The following is a 15,938-nucleotide window of genomic DNA, read 5'->3' on the forward strand; positions in this document are numbered from 1 at the left end:
TATGATGAAAAGGTGGCTTTAGAGCTTTTATACGTAAGGCATTGTTCAGATTCCTCAGCTACCATATGGCGTCTCTGATCTTGAGAGATATACACCCTATGTAATACCGGAAATTGCACTTCTTGAAGAGCTGCAGAATGAAGGTGTTTCACCGTGCTCTTAAAATGTTCAAGTAGATCATCAGACCCATCTGAACCAGGGATATCTGTTTGCCACAGAGTGCTGACCTGTCGCCAATGGTTACGTGTTGGAGAGCTAAGTAGGTCCAAGCATAGGTACCTTGTTTATCCAGAAAAATAGAAATAATGTTTTCAAGGAGTAAGACTCTGGAGAAAAGGGGTAAATGGTGAAGGGAACATGGAAATAACATTTTGAACCTGGAGGTACATAAAGAAGCGTAGAGCATCCTTTGCTTATTTTATTTTGCACTTCGTCAGGTCACGAGCAGAAATAAAGGAAGAAACCCTGTTTTAAGTTCTGGCCATTGACTGCAACCATGCTAGTTTAAAAGTTTTCAGCAGTTAATCCACAGAAACACAAGTTCTGATGGAGCCTTCTGGATACTTAAATTCCCTATGAAGGCTCTGTGTCAGGATGCGGCCTAGGAGCCTAGGATTGGCCGCTACTCACCTTCGCGCCGGCGTCCTTGGGCTTAGGTGATCAGTTGCTTAGAGTGGAGGTGAGTGGTGTCTGAGTATTCTCTCCGGGGTCTGCAAGGGCTTCCGTGCGTGCGTCCTGGTTGCCGAGGTGCCGGGCCTGTGCGCAGCCATGTTGGTCCATATCACCTGTCTAGTCTATCCCAATGGTAGTCCTGTGGTCACTCAGCTGATTCTCTGATCCAATGACCAGCTACCCAGGGGTATTTAAGTCTGACTCCATTAACAGGAAACTGCTGTTCAACCCAGTGACTGAGTGTTGCTTCAGCCTATTCACAGTTTTCCAAGGTTACCTGTATTAGCTTCCATGCTATTCTAAGTCTGAGACTTTAGCGCTCTCTCAGAACTTCAGTGTCTTATGTTATTTTCCTGTGTATCTTGTAGTGTGCTGCACAGCACTATTGCAGCTTCCCTGTGTTACTGAGGTGTCAGGTTTCCTGATAATTACTTAATAGCTCTCAGCTGGACCTCTAGCCAGTACATGCCTGTGTCCACTTCTCTCTCTGTCTACTTCTCTCTGTGTCTCTCTGCAAATCGGCACTGAAATCTGTAGCAATTTCCAGTACCTTTTCCTGTGTCCTCAAGTAAGCCTGCGACTAGGATCTCTAACATTCTCAAGTTCATTTTCAGTATTCAAGTAATCGCCAGTGTTCAAGGATTCCGTACATCACCAGTGTTCAAGTACTTAGTTAATCTCCAGTATTCAATTCATCAACAGTGTTCAAGTATTATTCATATACTAATTCATTTAATATAGTTTCGGTCTTTCTGCCACTCCCAGGTACCTGTCCAGAGGGCTGCGACCTGCCCACTTGGTGCAGCAAAACCAAAATCCCGACTGGAGGGGTCACTGGAGAAGACCACCAAGTGGGTTAGTCTCTGCACCTCTGGGCAGGTCTAGCCAAACCTGGGTTTGGCTGCAATAGGGAGACCTAGCTGTCACCTGCTTATTCCCTAGCCACCCTGCCTTCTCCCCTACGGTTTGTGACACTCTGGAATCAATTATATACTCTGGGGTCCTGATAGGCTAAAAAGCATGATTTCCAAAGCCACTGGGGTTAATACTTATTTTCTTCCTGCCACTGCCCCTATATCTAAGGGAACCTTGGTTTTATTCCTTTTGTACCTACAGGAAAGAGAGGAGTATGTCCTCCTCTGCCCTTAGTATTCTGCATATATGTAGACAGGCTTGACAGCTAGAAGGACCAGCTTGGAAGCCTTCTGACAAGCAGTCACTTGGGTACTTTTGTGGTAGATATTAGTTTGTATCTCTTCTAGCAGCATTGGTTAAAATCAAACACAAAGGCCAGGGCAAGATACATCGGAAATTAGGGATACATTTTAAACCTATTAACCCACCAGGCACATTTTTACTTCCGATCTTCCCGTAGACAACACTAAACTATATTTGCTCAAAGGTAAGCCATTCAGTCACTACTCTCCTGGAAAAGATGGTGTTCATCTTTGAGGTGCCACAACATTTGTGGGCATTTCCAATCTAACTGATTTTTGGAAATGGAACAAGTCCCCTTGGTACTTGTCCTGTCAACTCTTCATACTGTTTCCAGGTATGTGTCTATTACTATACTGGTGTCTCAAGGACAACAATCTCAAAAGCGGTTGCTCATTTTCCTACTAGGACTGGACGTCATCCTACGAGGCTGGTGCGCTGTTGTTCTTTAGTCAAACTTACAGGATTTTTGGACACCAAAGAAATCAAAGCTCCCAATAATTGTACTGTGGCTCAGAGAATATAATGCTTTCGTCTGCAAACCCAAGTTTTACGCAGACCGGCCATCAACATTCAGTGTGATAACATCACAGCCGTGGCTTACATAAATAATCAAGGGGACTATGAGACCAGCATGATAATGTGTAGTGAAGTAAAACACTCCAGCCATCGCAGCAGTGTTCATTCCCTGGGTACACAACTGGGAAGCTCCTAGGTAGTGGTCCCCCCAGCATGAGGTCTTCTAGCAGCTGATTGACCAATTGGGGGAAGCCATTGTAAATCTATGTCCATAGGACTTGAGCAGGATGGATGACCTATTGGTCTTATTATGAGGTCTGCAAGAGAAACTGTTGTATGACCATTGCCAGGTGGATTGTTTCAGTAATTTGGCAGGCTTACACAGGGCATGACTACCCATTCCCGAACCAGTGAGGGTGCATTCCACCAGATCTGTGGGATCTTTTGACAGTGTAGTACGTGGCCTCTGCTTGTGTCAGATGGTCACCTGGTTTTTGGTGCACACCTTAGTAAATTGTAGTTTAATAGTTTTGCATCCAAAGAGGAGCTGTGGACATAGGGTGTTCCACACGGTCCCTTAAGAACAACCGTAGATAATAGAATTTTTATACTTACATTAAATTATTTTTTCATTGGGGATACTAGACACCACCTTTTATTTGTGTAAATAATAAACCATTCCTTTTGCTTTTGCTCATGGCCCTTTTCATATTTTCCTCATAAGAGAACTTTGTTTTATTTAAAGCAATTCATTTGTTCTAACTCATAGTTCCTCAGGTAGCAGCAGCTTTCATTCTTACCTTGGAGGTAGCAGCTTCTCTGGTTCGGGCACGTATCTTGTTGACTTGTGCCTCCGCTACATCCGCACGTTCTTCTGCATCATCTAGCTCATGTTGGACTTTCCTGTACTTCACTAGGTTGGAGTTGGCCTGGGTCTCCTGTAATGGGCAAAAGAACAAGGTTTGTCCACATTTGTAATGTGGATATTAATGAAATATCCACATAAAATGTATGCATGGCAAGTTTTTTAATTTTGACCTATCAATATATTTGTTGTAGAAATGCAGACTATGAAGATCTACAAGACAATCATTACTTTTGATAAGCAGCCTACGAATCCCATACAATAATTTCATGAAATGAGTACCAGTTCTAATATGTTATATATTATTACTGTATACTTCTAGCTAATGCCCATCCTGCTAAACTGTAATAAAAGTATAACTTGTATGTGTTCATCTACAAATAGTGTAAACATACACACTGTTCATTTATTTAAATATACTAGTGATTCTATTTCATGTCAAAGCGATCCTATATGTCATCACACATCGAGCACAGGTTAGGTCTGGTCATGGTGTAGTGTCCTGCAGAATTAGTAAGAGTTCTTGTTACTTACAGCCTCTTCAGACTGACGCTTGTAGCTCTTGACTTTCATTTGCAGTTTATCTATTAGATCCTGCATACGTGCCAGATTCTTCCGATCTTCTTCAGTCTGTAACAAGTACATAACGCTTTCATATCATTGTTAAAATATAATATATAGTGGTGGTTGCGCTACCATATTCTTCAAGGCTAGAGGTAGTTTACACCTATGGCTAAACCCATTTTTATAGTTGCAGATTTCTCTGTGTAACATTATGAAACTGAGTGCTTTTTATTTTACATCCATTTGAGAAAGGTCTTTTGGCATTATGGACTAACAATAACAATTATTATATTGATCGTTACTTTTCATGAGATGGGGGCTGTGTTTTATATAACTATAACCAGGAGAGTTCGTTCAAGAGTCACGGGAAAGTCAAATGGGTTTTTGTTACTAACAGATTTGTGATGATCTGCATCTAATAGTAACTACTGTTGTAGCAAACAATACATCCAGTTTTCACTGGACCTAATAGTAATGCTTTGCATAGCACACGGTGATGTCACTGGGAAGGTCTGTCACCGTACGCTAGCTTTATATATATATATATATATATAAAAATATAGATATAGCATTCCATTAGTAAATACAGTTTGTGGGGCTTCTGTACCTGACAGCTGGCATGGATTACGATGTCATTTTAGCATTAAAACTCATTTTGTATTAAGCATTATAACTCATTGCTTCAAGTCTTTAAGCCTGGCGCCTAGTACTAAATAATATTGTCATATTCAAACCCTCATAGCGCTCTTTAGTGGAATATACAAGGGAAAACGATATTCTGTATTTGTTTGCAGATTAATAATCATTGCATTAAGCTGCAGAATGTTACCCCTTAATGAGCTTTCATGGCCATGGTGAATAAAAAAACCACTCCAGCCTCACAAACTGGGGCAGTGCTCTTGAACACTAATAATTACCTGGTAGGTCAGTTCCTTTATCCTCCTCTCGTATTTCCGAATTCCTTTTTGGGTTTCAGCGTTCTTCTTTTGTTCATTCTCCAGCTCTCCTTCCAGCTCCCTCACCTGTTGTAATAAATGGAATTAATGCTGATGGATCGATGAATGAGACACCAGTGCACACTAGTCTTGCTGGCTAGGGACCCAATTCTGAGCAGGTCTCTCTCACTTCCTATTTCATGTGTATACTGATAATAGTGGATTGTTTTTAAACCATACAAATAAAGACCTCTTATAATGTTTCAGTGCGTAAGAATTCCACACCACAATCAATGTGTTAAGGTTACAAACAATTTTGAGCATCTTATCTACCCTCATCTAGGGCTTTCTATGTAGTCCTTAAACAGGATTGTACATATTGTGCATTTGGGCTGATAACTAAGATGCTGTAAGACATTTGATTTGTGAAGAACAAATAATGAAAAAAAAAAATTGTAGGCTGCCTCTGAGACAGGACGAGCACCTTTGCTTCAAGTTTTTGGATTTGTTTCTTCCCTCCTTTCAGAGCAATTTGTTCAGCTTCATCAAGACGCATTTGTAGATCTTTAATGGTCTGCTCCATGTTCTTTTTCATTCTCTCAAGATGAGCACTAGTGTCTTGCTCTTTCTTCAGTTCCTCGGCCATCATTGCAGCCTGTGAAGGGGATATCAAGATCATATTAAAATCAAAACATCAGCCCAAAACACCTTTGGTTTGAAAACAACACTATGCTGTATTCAATGTGAGAGATGTGTTTTTATTCAGTACATAATCTTATTTATAAACAAGGTATTTGTAATGGAGAACTAAGCTGTAAGGGCTGCCTCGTACATCGGTGATTGCTTTCTTGGCTTTCTCCTCAGCATTGCGACATTCCTGGACAGCTTCTTCCACCTCAGTTGATAACTGTGAGATGTCTGCATCCAACTTCTTCTTTTGGTTAATAAGACCGGTGTTCTGAAATAGGGAAATATTAAAAAAAATCAATCAACTCCTTGTTCTTTAATAAAGCAATTTCCCAACTTTCCACAGTTGCTTTGTTAAAAAAAAAAAGAACAAAGCTTACTATAAGTGTTTCTTGACCCTCCCACCCCTTTAAAGTAATAGCCACATCTTCCACTATACAATGGGGTTTTAGGTCTTATATTTGACCAAAGTCTAAACTTTTATAAAGCATATCATTATCAGTTAGACATGTTGTTACATCCCTAACAAAGCTCCTATGTATTAATACACCCTGGCCAGTATGCATCGTTTCATACCTACAGTAGGAAGGTGAAAGTCAAACATAAGTGCCTTCAAGCTCTGACTTTTCAGCACAATAATACAATCTTTGATTTTTATGGCCAAAAGCACCTTTACTTGTTCTTTATTAAACATAGTGAGATGAATCACATTGTTCACCAGACCTGTGAGTGCAATAGGTTGACCCTCTCTGTAGCCTCCAAAAGTTCCTGCTCTGCCAATTTCCTTCCCCTCTCTGCTTGCTCCAGTGCTGCCCGCAGTTCCTCCACCTCAGCCAGCAGCAAGTTATTACGTCTCTCAAGAGCTGCTGCTTGCTCTTTCAGGTCATCGTTGTGCCGGAGAGTATCATCCAACTCAATCTGCAGATCCTGTAGTACAAATATGTAAATATTATTGCATCATCTCCCGTTTCCCAAGTCTGGATCTCCTTTCGGAACTTTTTAATATTGTAATACTGATATTTAGAGAACTAAGCTGGAAAGTCAGGCCAACATAAGATTTACTATTATGTATAGGTGATCATCTACAACTAAAATGAGGCTAAGGGCCGCCATCCCTATGTAGATTTCCTTACAGTACATGGTTGGTCAGTGTTTCAGTTGTGGTGACTCTTCTAGGACAATCATTTATCATATAGAGGCATCAGGCTTGATAAGTATATAAGACAATGGACAACTTGGTGAATGAATAAATGAATGAAGTTAAGTGAAGTGCCAGTTATTTAAAGATAATGTATGGTTTTACAAGAATTGCAAATTGACTTTAGTTTTGCTGATGAAGCTTTTGGTGGTTGGGGGTCTCTCTGGTAAACAGGAGCAGGATACTGGTATTGGGAGAGAAGAGGAGAGTCCAGGGACTCTAAAACTTCTCATACATCATATGGGCTTTATAGATCTGACTTGTGGATATCACATAACTGTGCTAAGTGTTATCTGAATGGTAGAGATTTCATACAATTGCTAAAGTGGTTCTTAAATTGAAGCCTGTGGAATAAGGGTACAAAGATTATTATAGGATTTAGAATTGTTAAGAGCACAGAGAGCTTTCCTCGTATTAGTTTAATACATATTGATGGTTATTTTATGATATGAGGGATGAATATTTCAGATGAACATGCCATGTTAAATATAATAGAAACATCAAATGATGTAGCCACCATACAGATTTATGCATGTGATTGTGCATCTAACTAATATATCAATCTATATACCTTCATTTGTTGTAATGATTAGTTTTTTATTTAGTTTTTTTATACAGTCTTCGCGAGATATCACTCATTTACAAATGACCAACCTTGATCTGAGACTGCAGATGTCGGACCATTTTCTGGGATTCTGCAGCCTGCCGGTTGGCATGATTCAGCTGGATCTCCATTTCATTCAGATCTCCTTCCATCTTCTTTTTCAGTCTAATGGCCTCATTTCTAGCTTTAGCCTCTGCATCTAGACTCGCCTGCATGGATTCCATGGCGCGCTGGTGATTACGTCTAAATGAGAAAAATATAACTGTCATTATTTTTATGTAAACTGCTGGCTGAAGTTATTTAAAAATGTTTTGCTTATTGATAATTGTCTTTGAATTGGGAAACAGAGCTGGGGTTAACCACAACCTTCCCAAAGTAGGATAAAGTTACTTTCAAAAGATTTCTTGTGTCCCTGCTTCAGTTTTACAAGGCAAGATTTGGCAAATGTGAGACCATTTTTTTCTGCTAAATGTTTCACCATCTACAATTGGTATTTATCAAGTTGAATGCATTGGCAAAACGGTGGGATTGGCCTGTGACCTGATGACTATGGGTCTGATTCAGATATGTGCGCTATTCCGATGTTTACGCAATAATCAGCAATCTGCGACTGAGTCACATGGCGCAGGGACTATTTACTCTTAGTGTGACAGGGAGCATTTGTAGGAGGTAACTGGGAGTGGCAGCCAAGAACACAGTTGTCGTGACTGTTTTTGGAGCATGTCACACCCTACATCTGCGATCCCATATGCAGTGAAAGTGGCTCTGGCCTCTCAGTACACACTGCCATTCTACATGACCATAGGGCTCCACAGAATTCCCATTATCAAATGATGTGTGACTGGATCACAGCTGGGATGGCATTAGCCTCTAACTCAGAATCAGGCCCTATGCTTCAAGTGAACGGTCTCATTAGAGAGAACATTTACAGATCATCTTATGCTCCTTGAACAGAATCAACAGGGGAAACACTCCCTGCTGTTGCATGTAACACACACATCATGGGCAGCTCTAATTTACCGCTGTGTTTTATGGCTAGGATGATTTACCAGCACATTCTAAATTTGTACCCTTGCAGGACTATCTGATTATGCCAAGTTGCAAAATTGCAAACTCAACTCAAAATAGGGCCCTTAATGTGAACATATTTTTTCCATTCATTGCTTTTCAATAAAATCTAAAAGAAATGAATAGGTATAGGAAATGAATAAGTAACGAGCCGAAAAGTAGCTGTAGACCGCACCAAACCAAATTCAGGTTCCAAATAAGAGCTATGATGCTGAAAAGGAGAAACAGAACAGACCTGTTACAATAAATACAGTTATTAAAAATAATGTGCTATGGAAATGTCCATAAACGTTTGCTGCATGAACGGAAGAATAAATAGAGCAGGGAACTGCCTGGAAGCTCAGACAAAGACTTTTTATAACAACATTAAACTGAAAGGAAAATTAGTCAAAAATAGTAGACCACACATGCAAAAGTCTTCACATATCTACAACAGAACATATAAGTCACCATGGTAGAAATCCTACTAGCAAGCTCCATGGTCTGGATAGCCAAGTTTAAGCAAATGTGACTCCTAAGCAAAAGGGTTTTGTCTGAGTTAGTCCAGATACAAATTTTTGAGGAATGGGAGGAAACTGGTACCAACATTTTCAGGGTTGATTGGTTTAAACCAACTGAGTTATAAAAAAAAAAAAGCCTATTATAAGGGAAATCCCCCTGGTATTATTCCACATTCCTGTTGCTTGTGGTCTTCATTTGAGTGAGTTGAACCAATATAGTAAATTCACACACAACAGAGAACTAGGGTGGGTAGATAAGATCAGAGAGGTACTGAATCAGTCTAGCATCAGCTAAGACTCCACAAACTCCTCCCCTAACAATCCTATAGGACAGGAGAAAACCACAACTAACATTCTCAAGCTTCAAGGGCAAACAACTCCAACACCTTAAAGAGGCAATACACAGAGATACACCTCATAGTTTAATCTCTTCATGTTTATTTCAAATCGGAACCTTCAGTCCTACTGAGATGAGTGGAAGGAAGAAAGACTTAGGGGTCTATGTACTAAAAATCGTAGTACTGCCGCGATTATTTACGGTCCAACTCGCAGGGGATATTTAATTTTTTTTATGAAAATATCCCTGCTATGTAACAAGGAGAAACTTGCAGGGACAGTGGTTGCAGTAACCGTTGTCCCTGCGAGTTATATCCTGGGCAAATTGTGAAAGTCTTTCACAGAAGTAAAAGACTTCCCCGGGGGAAGCTGTCACTGTGCACGCGGACACTGTGTCAGCTTCTGGAGCCAGCCAGGGTCTTTCAATCTCTCTCCTGCCCCTGGAGCCCCCATAGGCTTACAGTAGTTTACACCATCTTCAGATGGTGTAAACTACTGTGGCTAAACTCTGAAAAGCTTTGCTTTTTTGGAGTTTAGTGCATAGTAGTCAGATTGTAGTCTCCATTGATAATAATGGGGACTGCGATCTGCAACACTAATTAGCATTTTGCAGGAGATTTCTGTGAAATCTCCTGCATTGTGCTTTTAGTACATAGGTATACTACATACAATTATGCAGAAACTAGTTTCTGCATAATTTTATGTAAAAAAAACGGCTTGATACATAGGCCCCTTTGTCTGGCTCTTTTGAGGAGATATACAGGGGTATTCAATATGGGAGCGAAAACTCAGTTTTTGCGTTAATATCGCACCTATGCCGTCATTATCGCATGTTTTAGTTTTACACCGTATTCAATTTCAAAGACTTTTCACAGGTTCGAAAAGTCTTTGATAAAAAACGGGGATAACTTTTCACCATTGAATAGGTGTCGAAAAAAACAGCAGAATTGGGGTTTAGGGGTGCAGGCTTAAAAAAAATAGCCTGCACCCCTGGGAATGACATTTAAAAATGAACTGTGTCAAACAAAGTTTTAAAAACAATAGGGACGCCCCAAAAAATTAATTTAAAAATTGGGGTGAGAAAAAAAAAATGGGAAAAAATTGTTTAACAATAGGGAAATAGGTTCATGGCTATTCTGCAAGTATTTTCTAGAATAGATTTATAGCGGCAAGTGAACAAATGCAGAATTTTTAAAAACTTACTTTAGGGACATCAAAATATGCTAGTACCCATTTTCATGTACCCCAAATTTGATGGGACCACTTAAAAAAACAAAAATAACCTAACTGCTCTTCTGCATCACTTCTTCAATGTCGGGAAAAAACACCTGCTGCGGCTATTTAAATCCCCGACTTTCAATTACAGGCTAAAACGGGGGTACCCATAGTGATCCCCCATGTTTTTACAACTTTAGGGGGGTCCTACAATTTTTTTAAGGAAAATTTTGTAACTTTACGCAAATCCCACTTCGCAGGCTCCCATTTTCGTTAGTTTCATATTGAACACGGGTATCAGCGGGCGCGCGCCCGATACTTTAACGCAGGTAAAAGCTCCGATATGAAACGTAAACATTTCGACAGCGAAGTTTACGTTTCATATTGAATACCCCTCTTAAAATCCTGAAAAATGTGGATTGTTAATGTTGGAAAGCATTAAAACATGGTTGACCAAGGTTTCTAATACATGGCAATGTTTCACAGTAATAATATAACAAGCATGAGTCCATTTTTTTTTCGTTAAAACAGTAATGCAAAAAAAAAAACTTAAAAACGTTTAAACAAAAAAAATGGGTTTCCATCCCTGATCATTTTAAATCCCAAGGATTAAACCGCATATTAATCCAGTCTTGAAATCATGTGCAATACTTGTCAGGTTTGTGAGAGTATTGCAGAATATTTCAGGATGGGGGAGCCTGATTTGCTCAGCAACAGTCTGAAAGTTTTGCGATGAGCAACCCAACAGATCAAGTTGATAACAGCTGAGGAAACTTAGACACCTCTTGTATATACAAAGCTAACGGCTCAAGATTGGTTCTCTTTGCACAAAGAAGGCCTCTTTAGCTTTCAAGGCTAGGGGGTAAATTTACTAAAGTGAGAGTTTTTAGAAGAGATGTTGCCCATAGCAACCAATCAGATTCTAGCTATTATCTTCTAGAAGGTGCTAGTTATATGTTGAGTAGAATCTGATTGGTTGCTATGTGCAACATCTCTTCTAAAACTCACTTCTAAAAACACTCACTTTAGTAAATTTACCCCCTGGTGTGTAACCACCCCATGTGATTCAAATAGGTGTTATCTCATTTATTTCATATGCCATTTATTAAAAAAAATACATCAGCCCCACTGTCCATATTATGTGATACTCAGGAGAACAGCTACTTTGCAGATGCCATGACATTACATTCACCAGTCCAGAGTGACTGAAATCAGAAGGGCTGCCTTATAAAGAGGTGGGAGAACATTACCTACTGGCTTCATGAAATTATCAAGCTCTAAGTGGACTGCTGTTTGCATATTGGGGAACTACATTATATACCTCCAAAGTAGTGATATGGAATAGATGAACTGCATATAATGAGCATCACCCCACTTCATTTTGTCTAATCCCGAAACAATAGACTTACCTGAGGTTTTCAATTTCTTCATCTTTCTCGGCTAGTTTCCTGTCCACATCAGCCTTAATCTGTGACAACTCCAGTTGTATCCGCAAGGTCTTGCTTTCTTCGTGTTCTAGAGCTCCCTGTAAAGTAATATAAACTTAACAGAATTTGGACTTGCCCAAATGACATTATTCTGGAACAATTGCCCAGACAAGATAAACTTCTGCGATCACTCACCTCAGCCTCCTCTAGAGCTGCCTGGATGTCACTCTTCTCACTTTCCAGGGCCTTCTTTACTTTTTCTAGTTCGTGAATCATTTTGCCGCTGGCACTGATCTGATCAGTGAGATCCGCAATCTCCTCTAGAGTAGAGTTAGACAAAACAGAGATTATAAGAAATTCCAGGATGCTGAAAACTTGTGGCTTAGTTTATTATGCATGACTCCATCAAAGTTTATTAATTCTGCTAACCATAATGCCAAGTTAACATGGCACCAAAGAGAGACAAACATATACTTAAAGATAACCTGTGTAATTGTGGGACAGGAAATCAGGAAAGTGTTCCCTTAGTGGGCAGTTTATCTGTTATGGGCAAACAATTATTCCCATACATGTTCTCTGTTTTGTTTTCTTACCTTGTAGATTTTTGTTTTCCCGCTTCATTGTCTCTAGATTGTCCAGAGACTCTTCATATGCATTCTTCAGCTTGAAGAGCTCAGTGCTCAGGCTGCGGGACTCCTTCTGTGAGGTCTCCAGCTCAGCCTGAGTTTCCTCATACTTTTGCTTCCACTCTGAGAGGATCCTGTCAAAGTTTCTTTGCTTTTTGTCTAACGCTGCAGCAGCCGAATTTGCTCGCTCCAAGTCAATAACCAGGTCTTCAATCTCAGTCTGAAGGCGATGCTTGGTCTTCTCCAATGAAGAACACTTGGCATTAGCAGCTTCTACTGCCTCTTCCGCATCCTGTAGCCGAGCCGCCAGCTTTTTCCTGGAAAATAAAAAATCATACATATATATTAACCTTATCTGCAGATGCAAAAATGACTGATGACATAAACCACTTCACAGCATGAACAATAAGGAAACATACTTGGCATCTTCCAGTTCTTCTGTCCTCTGAATGGCATCTGTTTCATACTTGTTCCTCCACTGGGCTACCTCTGCATTTGCTTTTGATAGAGACCTCTGTAACTCTGCTTTTGCCTCCTGTTCCTCCTCATATTGTTCTCGCATGAGGTCGCAGTCATGACGGGAAGCTTGCAAGGCATGCGCTAATGCATTTTTTGACTGTTTGGGCAGGGGATAATGATTAGGTTTGCCTATAACCGTGATATCCTACACACAGCGCAGTACAGCATACAATTATGGTATGAACAGTATGGCTCTATAGCAGACATTTCCCACCTTTGTTTCCTCTTCCAATTGTCTCTTCAGCTCTTCAATGGTTTGGGTGAAGGAAGCTTTGCCTCTACTCAGCTGGTTGACAAGTGACTCCTTTTCCTCCAGAAGTCGAGTGAGTTCACCTAAGTAGCAGCACATATATTACAATAACTATTAGCTATAACAAAGATCAGCACATATTGTTGGCCTGATACAAAGTTACTTGCAAACTTGATTTATGCATTATTAGTTGCTGAGACTGCATATTTTAAGGATCATGATCTCTGGGCCAATGGCTGTTTCCAGTTTATGCATTTTGCCACTTTTGTCCACTGATCTGGAACGACCAGAACAACCAGCATGAGCTACCATTTAATTGAAGGCCTTCCTAACTTCTATAATTAAAAAACATTTCCTAACAACTTCATTGTAAATACTGTTGGAACTCTCATAAATATCTGGCATACAATCATTAAACAAGCTGACATATCCTTATTCCATCATAACTTGGGTTTAAAAGATTTTGTCTATCATCATAGCTAAGAGAATGAGGGCTTCATATACCTGAGGATTATTTCAAGTAACCCAATTAATACAGAAACATATTCTGCCTTGATTACTAAATATATACTCCACGTGGATGAGGTTGTCTTTATCAATTAAAGAAAGTCAGATTCATATTTTTATTTAATCATTTAAAGATTGTTTTGCAATTTTTTCCATGTGAAATATTTGGCATGAGCAATATACTGTCAGTTCTAATATCTGGGAATATATCACAGTAGGGGCCTTCCTACACACAAGAAACAGATAAAGGACCAGTATGAATGATGAGCAATGCACTCTGCATTCATTGATGTTAGCAGTAACCTTACCGTTCTCTGTCTGCAGTCTCGCTCTGTGTAGAGAGATATCTGCTAGCTGTCGTTGCAATTCATCCACCTTGCACTTTGCCTCACTTAGCTGATCCTCATATGTGCGACACAACTTCTCTGCATTCCCCTGTAATTCAAGACACAATTTAGAAATATTTTAATATAGATATCAAGCCTAAGCAAATAATGCACTCTGCCGAGGTCTTCTGCACTATTTTCTTGTTAAGTTTGCACTGTTTTCTGTTTTTTATACTTTATAAGGCGCTGTAGACTCCTTGTGCCACCATATAAAGGTTAATAATAATGATGATGATAAAATGTCATTCAAACCTTATTTTTGGTGAGTTGCTCAATGTTGGAAGACAAGTCATCCAATTCCATCTTCATCTCACTCTTCTCCTTTTCTAGTTTTTGCTTAACTCTCTGTAGACTGTCAATCTGTTCTCCAAGCTCAGCCACAGTGTCCGCATGTTTTTTCCGCAAGCCTGCAGCAGTAGCTTCGTGGTGTAGAGTGGCTTCTTCCAGATCCCTGCGCAGCTTCAAAAATTCAGCTTCCCGTTTCTTGTTCATCTCAATCTGCAAAGAAGTGGCCCCACCAGCTTCTTCTAGCCTCTCACTCAGTTCCTCCAGCTCTTTGGCAACCTCGGAGCGCTGCTTCTCCACCTTTGCTCTGGTAGCTCTCTCAGCTTCCAGCTCTTCTTCAAGTTCTTCAATACGTGCCTTAGTGGCAAAATAAGCTATTAGTAAAATGCATCAAACTTATTTTTAACACTAAAATTACCCAAAGCTTTATAGCTATTTTCTTTTTGTTAAATTAAAAGATCTATATATCGATCAATCTAAAACATGTTTAATTGCGGTATTGCAAATCAAACATTAGACATCTTTACTACCTGGAGTTCTTTGATTTTCTTCTGTAACTGAGCGCACATAATTTGCTCATCTTCAATCCTTGAATTTAGTTGGCTTATCTCAAAATCTTTTCTGTAGAAAACAATAAATTCATGAGAAGTGTTGTCAAAGTTGGGATTGCAAGATCAGGAATATCATTATTTTAATATGAACCATTTATGATGGTCATCAAAGATGGTCTGCGTTTCCAAATACACCTGGAACACATGGGAGCTGTAGTTTGAAGACGCCTGCCAGTGTTTTACAGTGAAATGTATGACTATGTCCATGAAGATACAACACGACAACTCATGAGCTTTTACATAATCTGACATAGCCAATGCAAGTATCATCATATTTCTTACAAGCTGCTTCTGGTGACTATGAGCTCCTTATTCTCTGTTACTTACTTCTTCAGTTTCTCTTCCAGTTGCTGCTTGTCATTCTCTAGATCCATCACAGACTCCTGGGTCAGTTTCAGATCTCCCTCTAGCTTTCGCTTTGCTCTCTCTAAATCCATGCGCAATTTTTTCTCTTGTTCCAGAGACCCTTCCAACTGCAGGCACATAGGTAGTAAAATAATCTGGATTTACTTCAATAAAATAATCATAATGATAATTCTATGGATAATTTGTGAAGATTTGTATGTATTTATTAGAGCAATGTTAGTCTAGATCTCACTATTAGTGGAATAACATACATCATCCACTTGTTGCTCCAGCTTAGCTTTTGCCTTGGTGAGTGTGTTGACTTTGTCTTCTTCTCCCTGTAAGTCATCTAGGGCTTGCTGATGAGCTTCCTGCAGGGCCTTCTTCTCTTTGGTCAGCCTAGCAATGATCTCATCTAGAGCAGCCATCTCTTCAACAAGGTTCTTCACCTAATGATGGGAAGATCGAGAGGTCAGCAACTAAATCTAGGTACACACCTTACATCTATATTCACAATTGTTTTTCTGAAGATGAAACTATCCTGAGAAAATGTGATGTCCAGTATACACACTATTCAATTATCTGTTCCTATCTTAACTATTTA

General features: G+C 39.7%; 1 protein-coding gene across 1 annotated transcript in view; it reads right to left on the bottom strand.

The window, feature by feature from the left end:
* The window catches only part of MYH7B (myosin heavy chain 7B), a 61,620-nt gene that overhangs the window by 4,907 nt on the left and 40,775 nt on the right, over positions 1 to 15,938 (bottom strand). Inside the window, exons 26-42 of the mRNA XM_088480696.1 lie at positions 15,607 to 15,783; positions 15,317 to 15,462; positions 14,909 to 14,999; positions 14,346 to 14,735; positions 14,016 to 14,142; positions 13,165 to 13,283; positions 12,851 to 13,047; positions 12,399 to 12,748; positions 12,001 to 12,125; positions 11,788 to 11,903; positions 7,310 to 7,502; positions 6,181 to 6,384; positions 5,603 to 5,728; positions 5,255 to 5,425; positions 4,753 to 4,857; positions 3,806 to 3,901; positions 3,207 to 3,344 (exon numbers count right to left, since the gene is read on the bottom strand). Of these exons, the coding sequence (XP_088336822.1) occupies positions 3,207 to 3,344; positions 3,806 to 3,901; positions 4,753 to 4,857; positions 5,255 to 5,425; positions 5,603 to 5,728; positions 6,181 to 6,384; positions 7,310 to 7,502; positions 11,788 to 11,903; positions 12,001 to 12,125; positions 12,399 to 12,748; positions 12,851 to 13,047; positions 13,165 to 13,283; positions 14,016 to 14,142; positions 14,346 to 14,735; positions 14,909 to 14,999; positions 15,317 to 15,462; positions 15,607 to 15,783 (2,871 nt within the window). The remainder of the gene's footprint in view (positions 1 to 3,206; positions 3,345 to 3,805; positions 3,902 to 4,752; positions 4,858 to 5,254; positions 5,426 to 5,602; positions 5,729 to 6,180; positions 6,385 to 7,309; positions 7,503 to 11,787; positions 11,904 to 12,000; positions 12,126 to 12,398; positions 12,749 to 12,850; positions 13,048 to 13,164; positions 13,284 to 14,015; positions 14,143 to 14,345; positions 14,736 to 14,908; positions 15,000 to 15,316; positions 15,463 to 15,606; positions 15,784 to 15,938) is intronic.

This window comes from Taudactylus pleione, unplaced genomic scaffold, assembly GCF_031769625.1.
Source record: "Taudactylus pleione unplaced genomic scaffold, aTauple2 ptg000256l, whole genome shotgun sequence".
NCBI lineage: Eukaryota > Metazoa > Chordata > Amphibia > Anura > Myobatrachidae > Taudactylus > Taudactylus pleione.